Here is a 15,366-nt window from a genome sequence, read left to right on the forward strand (position 1 = left end):
TCAGCTCAAGCCCAGTTGGATATGCCAAACCATTCAATGATGACTGTGCCCAACTAGTGTGTTGTTTCCTTTAATGTGCAGGCCTACGTGATCAAGGATAGTGATTCTTGTAGAGAAAGTGAAATCACAATTTTGTGTTCAGGACAGTAGCCAAGGACTAAAGAAGTCCAGAAAACCATGACGAATATACATGAGCTATTTGCTCTTTTTTTGTTTTTAATACACAATATGCATTTTGTAGCTCTTACAGGATTAAATTTGTTAGTTTGTCATTCTCTTGAATCTTTCCAAGTGATTAGCTGGTAGACAAATCGAAAATGAGATTTTTTTCCAGCAGGAGAGTACTCTTTGGTGTACAGTAAAACTAGTGAAGGGGATAAAAGGGTCATTTAGAATAAGCCACTGTTTATGAATCTGTGCTTAAAGATATGTATCTGAAAAGAGATGTTTGAATTTTTCTCACAGATTCTGGTCATCTCCCAAAGGAAGTAGGAGTCACTATCAGTTCCCTTCCATTCGTAAAGTCAGGTAAAGCAGGTAAACTTCCTGTCCTAGTATTAAGACCGATGAGAATACAAGTCCTTGGGGTATATTCTGGAAGAGGTTGGTTTTTTTAGAGATATTGATGAATTTGGAATTAAATATGAATATACAGACAGCATATAGAATCCTGGGTAATTGGCGGGGGGGGGGGGGAATAGATGGGGGTGTGTAACAGGGCATAGTATGAAAGAGGAAAGAGTTTAGGATTCAGGAAGCTCCTTTGCTTTTTGCTATTCCATTGCCTTTGCCAAGGCATTTCTCTTCATCAGTCCGAAGCAAGGGAAAAGGAAGGTTAATGTTTTTTCGATTTGTTTTTTAAACCTGTCTCTTGGAATTACTGAACATCCTTACAGGATGTTTACATCATACTGAGCTTCAAACATAACCTTATTCATACTGATTCCTACTCAGCTTCCAATTCAACTCAGTAGAAGACCTCTGTGATGGATTTAATTAGACACAGCGTATATGTCTCTGAAAGTGAGGTAATGAGCACAATTTGCATGCAGAAAGTGTTACGTAGACACGAATTGCTATCAACAGCAGCTCTGTTTCTGACACAAATTTTTTTCCCATACCCTCTATCTCTGCCCTAAGGCAGCACCCACATTCCTACTGAAATCACAGTCACAGATCGTTTGAGGTTGGAACGGAGCTCTGAAGATCATTTGGTCCAGCCCCTCTGCTCAGGCAGGGCTCTCTAGAGCCAGTTTCCCAGGACCGTGTCCAGATGGCTTTTGACTATCTCCTATCTACAGCCACCTCTCTGGGCAACCTGTGCCAGTGCTCAGTCACCCTCACAGCAAAAGAAAGTTGCTTCCTGATGTTCAGAGGGAACCTCCCATCTTTCAGTTTGTACCCATGGCCTCTGATCCTGTCACTGGGAACCATGGAAGAGTGCCTGGCTCCCTCTTCTTTGCACCCTCCCTTCAGGTATTTATATACATTGGTGAGATCCCCAAGACACTTTAATTTCATCAAGAACATACAGGAGTGCTATCTAGTATTTTGTGGACAGTTCTGTACCAAATCATGAGTACTTCTTCATGATGTTTTAGTATGCTAGGCATACTTTATCTGGCAAAAAGGCTAATTATTTAAGGGATAATTGGGGAGTGAATCAACTGGTATTTGGGTTTTGTAAGCTTTTTTTCTTATTTTTTTGCTTGGAGGAAGTACTTACTCCATTTACACTCCTACTGTCCTGAAGTCAGATTCTGTTAAAGTTCTCACAAAGCTTTTCTTTGACATTAGAGACTTAAGGAGAAGGATGGTAAGTAAAGGAATACCCTTGCATTATCAGGGTCCAAAATGAATGAACTGTATCTAGAGTTTAAGCACTGCAGAGAGCCTAAAATCTGTGGAATCCCAGATACAGGATGCAAGACTGGAGGCTTGTGTTGACCTCTAGTATTGGTTTACCTCCTTAAGATTTATGGGCCCCATTCTAGTCATATTTGTAGTGACTTAGGATATTTATATTTAGGAAATTTTCCTGTAAAAGTTTAACCCTTAAAATGCTCTCAATTTAACCTTCTGTTTTTGATGGCCTTATGCTGCCAGTGATGTTTAGGTTGGTTAGCATCTTCTAGTCTTAGTAGTCACTTTGAAACAGGGTGCTAATATAAAACTGTGGTGGATATTCTCAGCAGAGATCTGTTTGTAGTGGTCCTTATTGAGAAGTTATAGTTTATTTCCTCAAAGGCAGCAAAACTGAATGGGTGCTTTTCCTCCAGCTTTTAATTTGGTGGAGTATGGGGAGGCATTATTAGTTTACATTTCTGGGGGTATAAGCTGAAGCACCATCATGTTCAACAACTGCTGCTTCAGGGGGTGGCATCTTTTAGTTGAAGAGGCAGAGAGTAGGAGTAGTAAGAATTTAGGTATTTTAATTTAGTCAGGGCCTGTAGGCAGCCAAGTGCATTTGACTGCCCTAAAGTTTAAAGACATCTGCTTGTGGTTATATAGGTAGTGTCTTGAGGAGTTTCCCTTGTGTAATGATCCTGTGCCTTGTTCTTGAGTGCTAAGCAGAAATTTTAAATGTGTGTTGAGTCTCTTGCCTGCTCTTTGAATCCTATGAGTATATTAATTGTGATTAACAGTGCAGTTTTGTGTTGAATCTAATGCGATTGAAATGCAGCAGACTGTTCCTAAGAGAAGTGGCCTTATGCTGCTCCCGTAATCCTTGGACATGTGTTACCCTACTCAGCTCTGTATCAGATGTGTTAATTCTACATGATGGGGTTTGTTTGATTATCTTGTTAATTTAATGGTCTGAAGGTTTTCTATGGGTTAGTTCTCTGTCAGCTCAGAGAGTTAAACTTGCAATATGGACAAGTAATCACTAAATGTGATGTGCAAAAAGAGTTACGAGGGCACATACATGGCTGGAGGTGGGAGGCAAGCAGAACAGCCTTTTTAGCATCCTTTAAACCAGACAGAACAGGCTTATCCTGAAACACCATACGTATATCTTTGTGATAGGACTGGATCTGTGGGAGCTTCACTGTGAAGAACACAGATATTCCATTGTGCTACCTAACACCATTAGGAAGTTATGATTAATACTGGGGCAGATCTATGAGCAAGTTAAATTCTGTGTTTTGGGAGATGTCAGGATTCACCTGCCGTTTTCTGCATGTGCTTCAGGGTATGACATTGGAGTAAATAACAGAAGAATAACAATTAAATAAAACATTTTTTGAAATAAATATTCCTTTATATAGATTTATCATAATAATAATAAATTTTTAAGTTTGCATTTATGTCAAGTGCTAAAATGTTCTATTTCTGACTTTTGCAACCATCTTTCAGTTTATACTAGTAAGACCTTGATTTTAAAACTACCCAAAGGTAAAACAATATGTATATGTGGCTTGCTACCACCTCTGCTTGAGACTGGGAGGTCACTGGCACATAGTGATTTTGAAAATACTGTAGAATTTATTTATTTATTTATTTACATATCTGGACTTGCCCTGTGCTGTATACAGAATCATTTATGCATGGCATGCGCAAAACAAGAAGGGGAAAAAGTAGTTTGACAGAATTAATGTGAAGAATGAGGAAGGCCTGGAATGTTTTTCCCTTGGTACATCATTTGATGGAAAAGGAACTCTCTATCTGCAGGGAGAAACTGTGAATTGGGATGGTCAGATGGAAGCAACAGGAGTAAAATTCCATGGTTCATTTAAATGCAGATGATGATGATAGTTCTGAGCATAGAACACAGATGTTCTGATAGGTTCTTTCAAACTCTGCATAGCACTTCAAAGGAGTAAATTCAGAGGTGTAGTCCAAACGTCACAGTATTCTGCTAGTCAGATAACTGAATACTGGAAAAGTAACCTACTTTTTGCAGAAGACCCTGCCACCTCACAAGCCTTAGCTGTAGGAGAAGATAGGTAAGTAAATTGAAACAGCAAAACTTAATCTTTTTTTACTGTGGGTTTGAAAAGGAGCAGCAAGTGAAAAGTTTGAGAAACAAGGAAATACTCTTTCTTATTTCCCTTCTTTTTTCAAACATGGTATACAGTTCACTGGGGACCATAGGTATGCAATATTTGTATGAGGAGAGATAAAGTGGCCTTAGGATATGCATGTTTGTCAAATGCTCCAGAGCAGGGGTGTCATACTCATTTTCACTGGGGACCACATCAGCCTTGTGATTGCCTTCAAAGGGCCGAATATAATTTTAGGACTGTATAAATGCAGGACTAGTTTTAGTGTACAAAGCCAAGCCCTTTAAAAGTCTGTTGTCTTCATACTCCTACTGAGAGTTAGTGCTTCCGTGCAAGGTTTAATAAATAACAGAAAATATCCTCTCTACTCACTGAAATTAATGGCAAGTGTCAAGCAGTTTAAAAAACAAACAAAAAACAGATAAAACCATAACTCATTGTGTTTGGTTAAAGTCAAAAGTCTGTTCTTGCATGTGTGGGAACAAACTAATGTGTAAAGTCGTGGAAGGTTCCTCTTCAGACTTTTAACATGGCTTTCCCTTCAGAGTGCACAGCTGAAGCATCATGCACACACATGCAATACAGCTGAAGTACCCTGCATACTTTTAGTGAAAGGCTGTAAACGTGCTATACTAGAAGGAGAAGAAAACCTTGCCCATATAAGCTAAATAATCCCTTAAAATAACAGTAATATGTTGTTGTTCGTTGCCAGTTTGTGGTAACAGACCACAGGCCTGCTGGATGTGGTTTACCTTACCTAGGAGTCAACTCAGGATAAACAGGAGATTCTCCAAGGCTGTTAACTAGCTGTTGAAGCTACTGCAGCACAGGAGGTGTAATTGATAGCATGAAGAAATGCTGTCTGCCACAGGGATGAGGAAAATAGCCTTGAACAAAGAAAGGATAACCAAAACAGCAGTTGTTCACTGATAAGTAATGGTTGGTCTTACACAGTCAGGTTTTGGGGGAAGCTCTACACCCTGTGACTTAAACAGTCCTTGACCTAACAAGTGTATCAAGAGAATAAATTAGTGTGTGATGGTGGGAGTTGGGAGATCAGGGCTGAATGGCTCTAAGTGAGGCTCAGTGGACAAACGAGATACTCTGAGTGAGCAAGAGCAAACAATACTGGAGATGAGTGGGACTGATGTGATGCCTTGTGTGTGTGCCTAGCTTGAGGGTTGAATTATGAGAATATAGTGGGGTTATCAGGTTTCTTGCATGACTGTGCAGAAAATGTATTCCTTAAGAAGGCATGTGTGTGTTTCCCGTGCACTACAAAACTTAAAGGATGACCTTAAGAATTAAAAGTGTGCTGGGCTGTACATGGTGGTGCATTCTTACCTCTCTTTGCATGTTTCTGCACCGATTGACAGATAGGCAGGTATCTCTCACACTTCTTCCTAGAGGTTTTTATACACATGTAGCCTCAACGTAGCTAAACATGGGCACCAAGCTGCTGACTGCCCATGTTCTTGGTTCTGTGTGAAATGATGTATTGGGTTAAGTGCTAAGTGTTTTGGGGAACGGAGCAGCGGACAGTGACCCTTGAATTTCTTTTTGCTAGGATGTTTCTTTGTGAACCATGTAGAACAGTGGCTGATCATAGAATCATAGAATGTCCTGAGTTGGAAGGGACCCACAAGGATCATCAAGTTCAACTCCTGTCCATGCATAGGACAACCCCACAGTTCACATCATGTGTCTGAGGTGTTGTCCAGTCTCCTCTTGAACACTCAGGCTTGGGGCCACTACTAGTTCCCTGGGGAGCCTGTTCCAGTGCTCCACCACCCTCTGGGGGAAGGACTTTTTCCTAAACCTCCCCGGCACATCTTCCTGCCATTCCCTTGGGTTCTGTTATCGGTCACCAGAGAGAAGAGATTGGTGCCTGCCCCTCTGCCTCCCCTTGTGAGGAAGCTGTAGCTGCCGTGAGATTTCCCCTCAGTCTCCTCCAGGCTGAACAAACCAAGTGACTTTAGCTGCTCCTCATACCGCTTCCCCTCCAAACCCTTCATGAACTTTGTGGCCCTCTTCTGGACACTCTCCAGTATCTTTATATCCTTTTTATCCTGTGGCACCCAGCACAGCACACAGTGCTCCAGGTGAGGCTGCACCAGTGCAGAGCAGAGTGGGACAATCACCTCCCTCGCCCGGCTGGCAATGCTGTGCTGAATGCACCCGGGACAGGGTTGGCCCTCTTGGCTGCCAGGGCACACTGTAGGCTCATGTTCAACTTGCTGTCGACCAGAATCCCCAGATCCCTCTCCATGGAGCTGCTTTCCAGCATCTCGTCCCCCAGTCTGTAGGTATAGCCAGGGTTGCCATGTCCCAGGTGCAAAATGTGGCACTTGCCCTTGTTAAACGTAGTGTGATTGGAGATTGCCCAGTTCTCCAGTTTGTCCAGATCCCTCTGCAGGGCATATCTGCCCTCGAGGGTGTCAACAGCTCCCTGCAATTTTGTGTCATCAGTAAACTTACTAAGCAATCTCTCCAGTCCTGAGTCTAAGTCATTTATAAAGACATTGTAGAGTGATGGCCCTGAGGTCGATCCCTGCGGAACCCCGCTAGTGACTGGTTGCCAGCACGACATAACCCCATTTACTGGAACCCTTTGAGCCCAACCCATCAGCCAGTTGTTCACCCACTGCATTGTGTGTTTATCCAGCTGTATGCTGGACATCTTGTCCAGGAGAATACTGTGAGAGACAATATCAAAGGCTTTACTGAAATCCAAAAAAATCATTTTAAATAATGAGAAAGTTTACAGCCTGAGGAAATTTGAACGCAAATGTAAGCTTTTCTCTGCAGCCTGATGTTCCCCCTTTACGTCATTATATGTATATTCTTTCATACCTAATGACATATGACCTCAGTCTGCTGTTAAAGATCATTTTGCAATACTTATTTCGTCAAACCTCAAATCTTCTATCACAAAGTTTAATGCTTATTGGGTAGAGAAGGAAAGCTCAAACAATGTTTTGCTTCTACCTAGAAAATTACAAAAGCAAGACTCTGTTAACGAACGTAGATAACAGGTTTATACCCGTTTTCTGTACAACCTACCATTACTGTCACCCATGTCTCATCCTTTCCCTCCCATCTTTTCACATTAAAAGTGCTAAAATTTGCATCTTTAGAAAAGTGGTAGAAGCAGTTGAAGAATTATGTGATCAAACTAAGCCAAAGCACATGGACACGTGCATTCAACATTTGGAGGACAGGGCTGTTTCCATTGTTGGGACCAAGAGATGCACATCTACCTGTATCAGCCAGCATGAAGAACACAGGAACTATGTATTCCCTAAGGATAAAATTATATTCTTGCTATCAGCTAATTCTAATTCTTCTTCATGCATCAGTTACTGTGTTAGAAAATACCATCTGGAAATATTCTTAGGTCACCTAATGTAGTGGGGACAACACAAATATACAGTTCACACAGCCCTACATTTTATTTGCAGTTTATATAGTTTATCAGCTCGCTAAAGAATTGAACATTAAACAAAGCCATCTTTCCTCCCTTGCTCAAAAATATCCCAACATGCAAAATGAATAAAAATGAGGTGACCAAATATCTGATTACAAGTGTTTGGAACTTCTTCAGAGATCTTTCCTCTGTTACAAAATAAATATTTGAAAATAGTCTAAATTACAGTATCATAAATCATGCTACAGTGTATCTGCAGACAAAGGAAAGGAAATCCTTTTTGCATACTTTATTAAATAATAACTTTTAAAAGCATCAAACTGTTTCAGGTGATCCCATTCACTTTGTGATGTTCTATGGGTGAGCAAACCCAGTCCATCTGAAATAAGTTGTGAAGTGTCAGGAGAACTAAGTTTGTCCAAATCCTCATGTGCCTTATAGTTTCCATCACACAGGAAAATTTTGGTACCTGACTTTGACTCCAGAAATTTGAAGGTTTTAGCTAAACTAAAGTTAAAAACTAAGGGGGTTTTTACCTTTAAAAAGTTAAAACTGGAGTTTTTGAACTAATTTAACTAATTTAGTTAATTTTTAAGCTTAAGTTAAAAATGGAATTCTAGTTAGATTTAGCAGCACAGTCATGTTTAATGTAATTTATGTCATGTACTTATTCCACATTTTTTTATCAATCCTTTAACTTCCAGGATGTGCGTCTGAGTGTAGCATCAGTAGGACATCTCTGTACAGGTTTGGAGATGCCAGGCTGGATTTTGCAACAAGCTTGCTGCCCATGCTTTGCTTGGCACAGAGTAAAAGGGCTAAGAAGCTGAAGTGGCGAGATCTGTGAAGCTGCTGTGTCTTACATGAACAAGTTTAATGGCCTGTTTGGAGTCGGGGCAGAGTTTAGAACTTTTCCTTTACTTGTTAGGCTAATAGCTTATAAGGAGTTTGAACTCCTAGTCTACTACCCATTCTAGATAGGGGGAAAAAAGAATAGTTTTCTTGTGAATCATTGCTAAACATGGGGTATTTTTTCAAAATAAGATTTTTCTGTCTATAGTAGTGTTTCCTACTACATTTTAGAAAGATTAAGGCACTGAAGATATCACAGATGCAGCTCAGTTGGCTTTTGTTCTGATTAGTCCCTTTGAAACAATGTACATATAGAGCTGTGAATCTCAAAATTTGAGCATAACAAGATAGTCTGTTGGTACTTGCATCAGAGATCCATCATTTTGTTTCAACTGGGTATGTTTTTGCTTGTTCTTTTTCCACTACAACATTTAGCTTGAGTTTTGTCTTGCTATCTTTGAAGGTGTTATTTTTCCTTTAAACTTCTAACAGTGATTGTAAAGCCAATTCTAAATTCTTAAAGTAGATTTGCTTTGGTTTAAGCATAAAGCCATTGTGAAAGCTTGATCATTAAATGACTTTGGCAAAAATCTTAAACTTTGTAGAAGATAAATGGTGTCAGAGAAGGAAATCACTTTTTATTTGAGTAGTGTTGTGGTAACAGTTTTCAGTATGTGGGGCAGTCCCTGAAGGCTTCTCTGTTGGAAGTTAAATTATGGATTTTTTTTTTCTTCATTAATTGTTAAGCCTCCTGTTGGATTGAATCCCCATGTTTCACAGTGATGGGTAGTTGGAGTTACGCAGGTCTTTTTTAAACTGCTGTACAGGCAGCGTCATCTGGAATTTCTGCAATGCTAACGTAATTTTCCCCAGAGTCTTTTTTCAGCCTTCATGACTATGCTGGGGTATGTGAAAGGGGCACTGGAAAAACAGCCTTGTTGGAGTTTTCACTCTACCTTTCTCAAGAGAACCCTGACTTTTATTAATCTGTGCATTGAACTGGTGGAGCCTCTTTTAGGTCATGCTAACTTTTCACACAGATTGAATCTACAGTGATAAGCTCACTAGAAGTGCATCTGCTTTATCTGTTCCTCTCTATGCTCCTCTGTGTGTGACATGCTCTGTCTGCAGTGTCTATTACTTGTTGTGGGTATTAGTTTTCTAATTACAGTATCTGTTAAGTTGTATTGGTTAGTTGATTGATTAAACATACATCCTACTAAGTTTTCCTTTTGTTTCTTCAAACCACTTGTGGTTTCCCTAAACCATGTACATGTGGCTTGTATACATGCTTGCCAGATTTTCTTAAATGTGTAGCTGTTACCTTTTGTCTCTTGTGAAAGGGATAGTGTTGAAATGAATTCAATATTCCAAAAATCCTGCTGGGGAATGAATGAAGTTAACTAAGTGAGAAGCTATCTGTGAAATGATAGTTAACATTGCTTAAGCTCTACCCAGAAAGATGATCCTAACTGCTACTCCAGTTTTGATGATTGAAATGGTTACAATTAGTTTTACAAGTTCTAACATTTACGTTTCAATGCTGTAACAATTCACCATGTTTGCAACCTGTTGGATAATTTCAGCACAGAACTTTCAAGATTAGTGTCTTGTAAAAACTGAATAATCAAGTTCTTCGCTTTTGGTGGCAGCAATTAATGCTTTCCAGATTTTCAGTATGATAGAATATTTCAAACTTCTTAAGGCCAATGTGAAATTTCAGTTAATAGTATTAGGTTCAAAGCTTGATAGCACTTTTTGATTTAGAAAAACAAAACATAATCTGTAAACAAGCTTTGATCACCTATTTAGTTATAAAATGACAAAATCTAACACATTTTCATGAACCATTGAAGCTGATGTAGATGTTTGCTAATTTTCAGAAGAGAGTGTAAAAGAAAATACATTTGGTCTTATGTTTAAATGTGAAAAACTTAAAATTAATGGCTCCAGTTTGAAGTTAATTCTTGGTGATTCAATATCATCTGGTATTGTCTAAACTGCTCTGCAGTTGATTGAGGGCAGTATTGTAAAATAAAACTGCTTTTTAAGGTCATTATCCCACTGTATTCAGCATTGGTGCAGCTTCACCATAAGGACTGTGTGTGGTTCTGGGCCCCACCATTTTAAAAGGGTGTCAAGGTACCTGGATGCATCCCAGGAAGGGCACCAAAGCTGTGGAAGGGGCCAGAAGGCACGTCCTGTGAGGAGCAGCTGAGGAATTGTCTGGTTTGGAGAGAAGGAGGCTGAGGGGCAACCTCAGTGCTCTCTCCAGCTTCCTGAGGAGGGAAAGTGGAGAGGGAGGTGCTGACTTCTTCTCCTGTGTACCCAGTTCCAGCACATGTGGCAGTGGCTCAAAGCTGTGTCTGTTAGGGGTGGTTCGACCTTAACAGGAGGAAACATTTCTTTACTGAGAGGGAGGTCAGGCCCTGGAACAGGCTTCCTGGAGAGGTGGTGGATGCCACATGCCTGTCAGTGTTCAAGAGGCACTTGGACAACGCCCTTAATACCATGCTTGAACTTTTGGTGAGACCTGAACTGGTCAGGCAGTTGGACTAGGTGGTCATTGTAGGTCTCTTCCAACTGAAAGTTGCAAAGTATTATTTTTTTGCTAATTTGAACTATATTATGGAGCCTGTAGGTTATTCAAGGGATAAATAACTGCTAAGTATGTTTTTAGTTACTTGTAACCAGGATAACAAGTGAATCTGGAGACTCTAAGGCATTTTTGTCATGTTGTAATTCATTGTTTCTTAATCTTCCATCCCTTCCCCCAATCAGTTTGAATAAGTTTATTTATAGGCTTTATAGAAGTCTTTTCTATTATACATTGCTTTTGTTTAAAAAAGAAAAAAAAATAAAGGCTCTATCAAGAAATACTGTGGAGTAATGGAAGGGCAGTTGAGTAGCCTGAAGTAATATTCAAGTCTTTAAAGGTGACTGCACCTCTTCATGCTCTTACAGTCATAATGCGATTTAGAGACTCTTATTGGGGGGTAAACAAGGAGATGCTGAAACTGTCATATTTCTTAGGAACTTTGCTTTATAATTATCTGTTGCAAAGGGTTTCCAGTCTGACTGTAATTTGCACAGTTGGCTATGATATAAGCTAGGTAGAAGTTAAGGGAGAGACTTCAATGGACCATGCTGGGTTTTGGAGAAGTCTGATAGTTCTATTTTACAAATGTTAAGGACTTCCATAATCAGCAGAAGGGCTATCAGTCTAGCTTGTTTTTCTACCTCCACAAGAAAAGTTCTTCCCAGAGAGTCCTACTATGTATGCTGTACTCGCCCCACTCTTACATAAAGCTGGTTTTGACACTAGCCCATAAGCCCTGTGAATTGAGTGGAAACAAGTAATCATCATCTTACTAGTGACTGTGGCAACTGAAAGTAAATGTGGACCTTTTTAATGGTGTGCTTCATGCATGTATATACATGTATAACATATGAAGAGTTTTTGAAGTTTAGCTGGGGAAATTACTAATATATGAGAGAGTGCACTGTTGACATGCCGTTGCAGACAAGATTTTTAGCTTAGTGTTGTTTTCTTTCTAATAGTTAATAAATACATCTCAGTAGTACTCCAGGAAACCTAAGCAGCTAAAGAAACCAAATAAAGATTAACCTTTAACCACTGGCCATGCTTCTGTTAGTGGTAGCATTTGCATGGTGATAACCATCTGACAAGATGGATGCATGATGCTGTTCTGATGCCAATCTGTTGGAATGTTATTATTTGTTCTTCAGGGAAAACAGAAGTATTTTTTGTAGTTCATAAGGGAAAAGAGAGAAATGAGACTACACAAAATGCTTTCAGAGAAATAAATATGTGCTCCCGGGATATTTATGAAGTTCTGCCAAAACTTTAGACTACAAGAACAAGGATGTCTTGGCTCCTGACACTTCTAAATTAATAACTCTAAACAGCTGTTACATTGAAGCAGCTCTGAATTACATTTGCAAAACTAATAAAATAAGTAGAAGTCATTTTTTGCTGACTTCTCTTAATTTTCATCTTTTATTTTCACGTTATTTGCTTTAAGCTTTATTGCAGTGTATCAGCTCAACTTCTCCCCTCTCAGGTACATCTGCTGGAATTTGATACGTAAAGCACTTAGAGTCGATTTAAAGAAAATGTCCCCTTTCCTTGAGCTACTTGTTTGCAACTTTCTGAGGACTTCATTAAGTTGGTAGAAATGACAAGCTTCATGAGTGTGTGAATACTAATGACATTAGTGAAAGCATATCATTGATGATCAAGCCCTCTCCTTAGCAATACAAGTAAAATCTGCACTGAATTTTGAGGCCTCTTTTGACCCATCCAAAAGGTAGACATTCTCTCACATAAAGTAGTATACGTGGCTGTGTTAAGTAGGAGAGGCACATTCAGAAAGAAACTGCGCTTACCTTAATAACTTAGTTACAAATGGAGTGAAACTCATGTGCTGTTCCTGGCTCCCATTGCATCCTGTGGAGGAGTGGTGGGAGTGCATGATCTCAGATGGTCTTTTCAAAGGTGATTCCCACTCATTTTTTGTTACAGAAATTAAAAAGAATTCCAATGCCAAGAGTTGGAAGAATCTTGCGTAGTATGGACTCTGTCTACATTCATAAATGTCTTCAATGTCAGGAGAAATCTTAATTACTTTTTAGCATCACTTAAGAGGTTTGGAAGATATTTGTGATTTCATGTCCTTTTCTGGCTTTGAAGATCTTGTTTGATGCGTCTAGTTTGCTCACTGTGTTAAGAAGATACACCTTCCACCTGAAAGACCAGATGTACAGTTTCTCATCAGGGGAAAGAAAGCTAAAGAAGCATTTAAAACACGAATGCTTTAAAAAGTATTTTAGTTGCACCATAAAAAGCAGGATCTCAGCTGTGTCTCTTCCAAGATGTGCTAGATGTATTTATATTAACTCAATAAAATAAATAACTGGCTAAATTTGGACCCCGAAATTTAACTATACTGGTAGACTCTTTAAAAGTGACTAGCAGGGTTTTATTTATCTATTGGCTTTAGTAGTAGTTAACTATCACACTGGCTTTGATGGTAGCAGAGCTGGATTTTTGCAAGTGTCTAATTATGTGGTTTTACAAGAGATTTATTAATATTTTTAGGATAAACCACTACTTAACAAAGAGTTATTCGAGTTGATGCATATTTATGTCAATGCAGAATCACTTAAGTACCATGGATTTTAATCTGAAATCCCTGCCTGTATTTTAATGTTGAATCAAAACTGTTCTCATATACATAAACCTATTTGAGCATTGATGCTCCATAATTGTGCTATGTAAGCAAGGTGAAACATCTATAATATAGGCACATAATGCTACATACCAGGTTTTACATCTTGGCTTCTGTCAGCTACTTCGGGTTAGGAAATGGATGCATATGGAAGCTGTGCGTTGTTGTCTTTCTCTACCGAAGTGGCTGGTTCAGCCTTCCTGCTGGTTTACATGAAGGACATGCTTTGGACTCCTGCTGTTAGAGCTCCGTGATCAGGGTCTGTAGGAGATGTGCTTCATCAACGTGAGGTTACAGTTGGAAATTATTGTAAGAGCTTAAATGACAACAAGCGATGCAAATAAGTTCTTTTAGAAACCCTTGGCTCTTTTAAGAGCTAATTCTGAAAGATGTCTTTGCATATATAGGCAATAAAAACTCTGAGAGGAGTATCTGAGAAGTTGCTATGTGTGTAATTTTTTTTTTACTGTCCTGTGACTACACAGTCGGGACTACTGTGGCATTCTAATTGTTAACTTATTTTTACGAAGAAGGATGGAAAAAGCAATTGCTTCAGGAATATTCTGGAAGTGCCTGTTGGTAAGTATAAAGTCCTGCTGGTCATAAAACTGTATCTAATTACACTCCTTTAATAGTGGTTTTGGAAACAAATACTGCTTTATGCCCTTTGAATATCCTGGATTGTTCTGCTGGCTCAGTTTACTCCTTTTTGCGGATTCCAGGTTACAGCTCCTGTGTGTATCTAATACCTAATTTTTGTGATTAAGCGTGATTGCCGTCTAGGGCCTGCGTTAGCCCAAGGGAAGCTGTTTATTTCGGGAAAGCCGCGGGGAGTTGGGGTCGGCCGGAGCGGTTCCCTCGGGGTGCTCCATGCGCCCCCTACTGGCCGGCGCTGCCGCTGGCACCAGGGGTGACCTCTGGTAGAAATGAGCGTCAGCAGAAACATGCTGCTTCACTCCTCTGGAACCAGGTGTACTGCAGATATGTTCCAACTTGTGTCAGGAAGACTAACTACAAATGATTCCACTCTCCTCCCCCTCCTGTGTGGTTTTGTAAAAGCAGTTACGAAATCAGTTATTTAATCATAGATTACCAGGTTTGAAGGGACCACAAGGATCATCTATCCAAACTTTCTTGGCAGAAGCACAGTCTGGAGAAGATGGCACAGCACCCTGTCCAGCTGAATCTTAAAAGCGCCCAATGTCGGGGAATCCACCAGTTCCCTGGGGACATTATTGTAACGGCTGTTTGTTCTCATTATGAAAAATTTCCCTCTTGTGTCAAGTCAGAACCTCCCCAGGAGTAACTTGTATCCGTTACCCCTCCTCTTTTCCATGTGACTCTCTGTAAAAAGGGAGTCTCTTATCTTCTTTGTAGCCACCCTTTAAATACTGGAACATGGTGGTGAGTTCTCCCTTAAGACTTCTTTCCTCAAGGCTGAACAAGCCCAGTGCTCTCAGCCTTTCCTCATATGGCAGCTTCCCAGTCTTTTGATCGTCTGTGTGGCCCTTCTCTGGGCCCTCTCCAGCCTGACCACATATTTTTTGTATAGCAGGGACTAAAACTGAACACAGTATTGCAGGTATGGCCTGACAAGCACTGAGTAGAGCAGGATAATGACTTATTTGTCTCTGCTGGTGAGGCCTTTCTTGATGCAGCCCAGCACCCTGTTTGCCACCTTTGCCACAGCAGCACACTGTTCACTCATATTGAACTTGTTCTTCACCAGGACCCTCAGGTCCCTGAGGATTCTTGAACAGAATCACTGAAGGGAGAACAGTGAACTTCGTTTTGACAGCTCTATGGAGAAAAAAAAAAAAAAAAAAAAAAT

At 40.0% G+C, this 15,366-nt stretch overlaps 1 protein-coding gene across 6 annotated transcripts in view; it reads left to right on the forward strand.

The window, feature by feature from the left end:
• Positions 1-15,366, forward strand: part of TNS3 (tensin 3) — a 231,904-nt gene that overhangs the window by 159,409 nt on the left and 57,129 nt on the right. For 4 of the 6 annotated variants that reach the window (XM_082044752.1, XM_082044751.1, XM_082044753.1 and 1 more), the window contains one exon: positions 466-528. The exons of the other annotated variants lie outside the window; for them this stretch is intronic. In XM_082044752.1, coding sequence (XP_081900878.1) covers positions 466-528 — 63 coding nt within the window. The remainder of the gene's footprint in view (positions 1-465; positions 529-15,366) is intronic. 6 annotated transcript variants of the gene reach the window in all.

The sequence above is a fragment of the Streptopelia decaocto genome (genome assembly GCF_964273445.1).
Source record: "Streptopelia decaocto genome assembly, chromosome: 2".
Classification (NCBI taxonomy): domain Eukaryota; kingdom Metazoa; phylum Chordata; class Aves; order Columbiformes; family Columbidae; genus Streptopelia; species Streptopelia decaocto.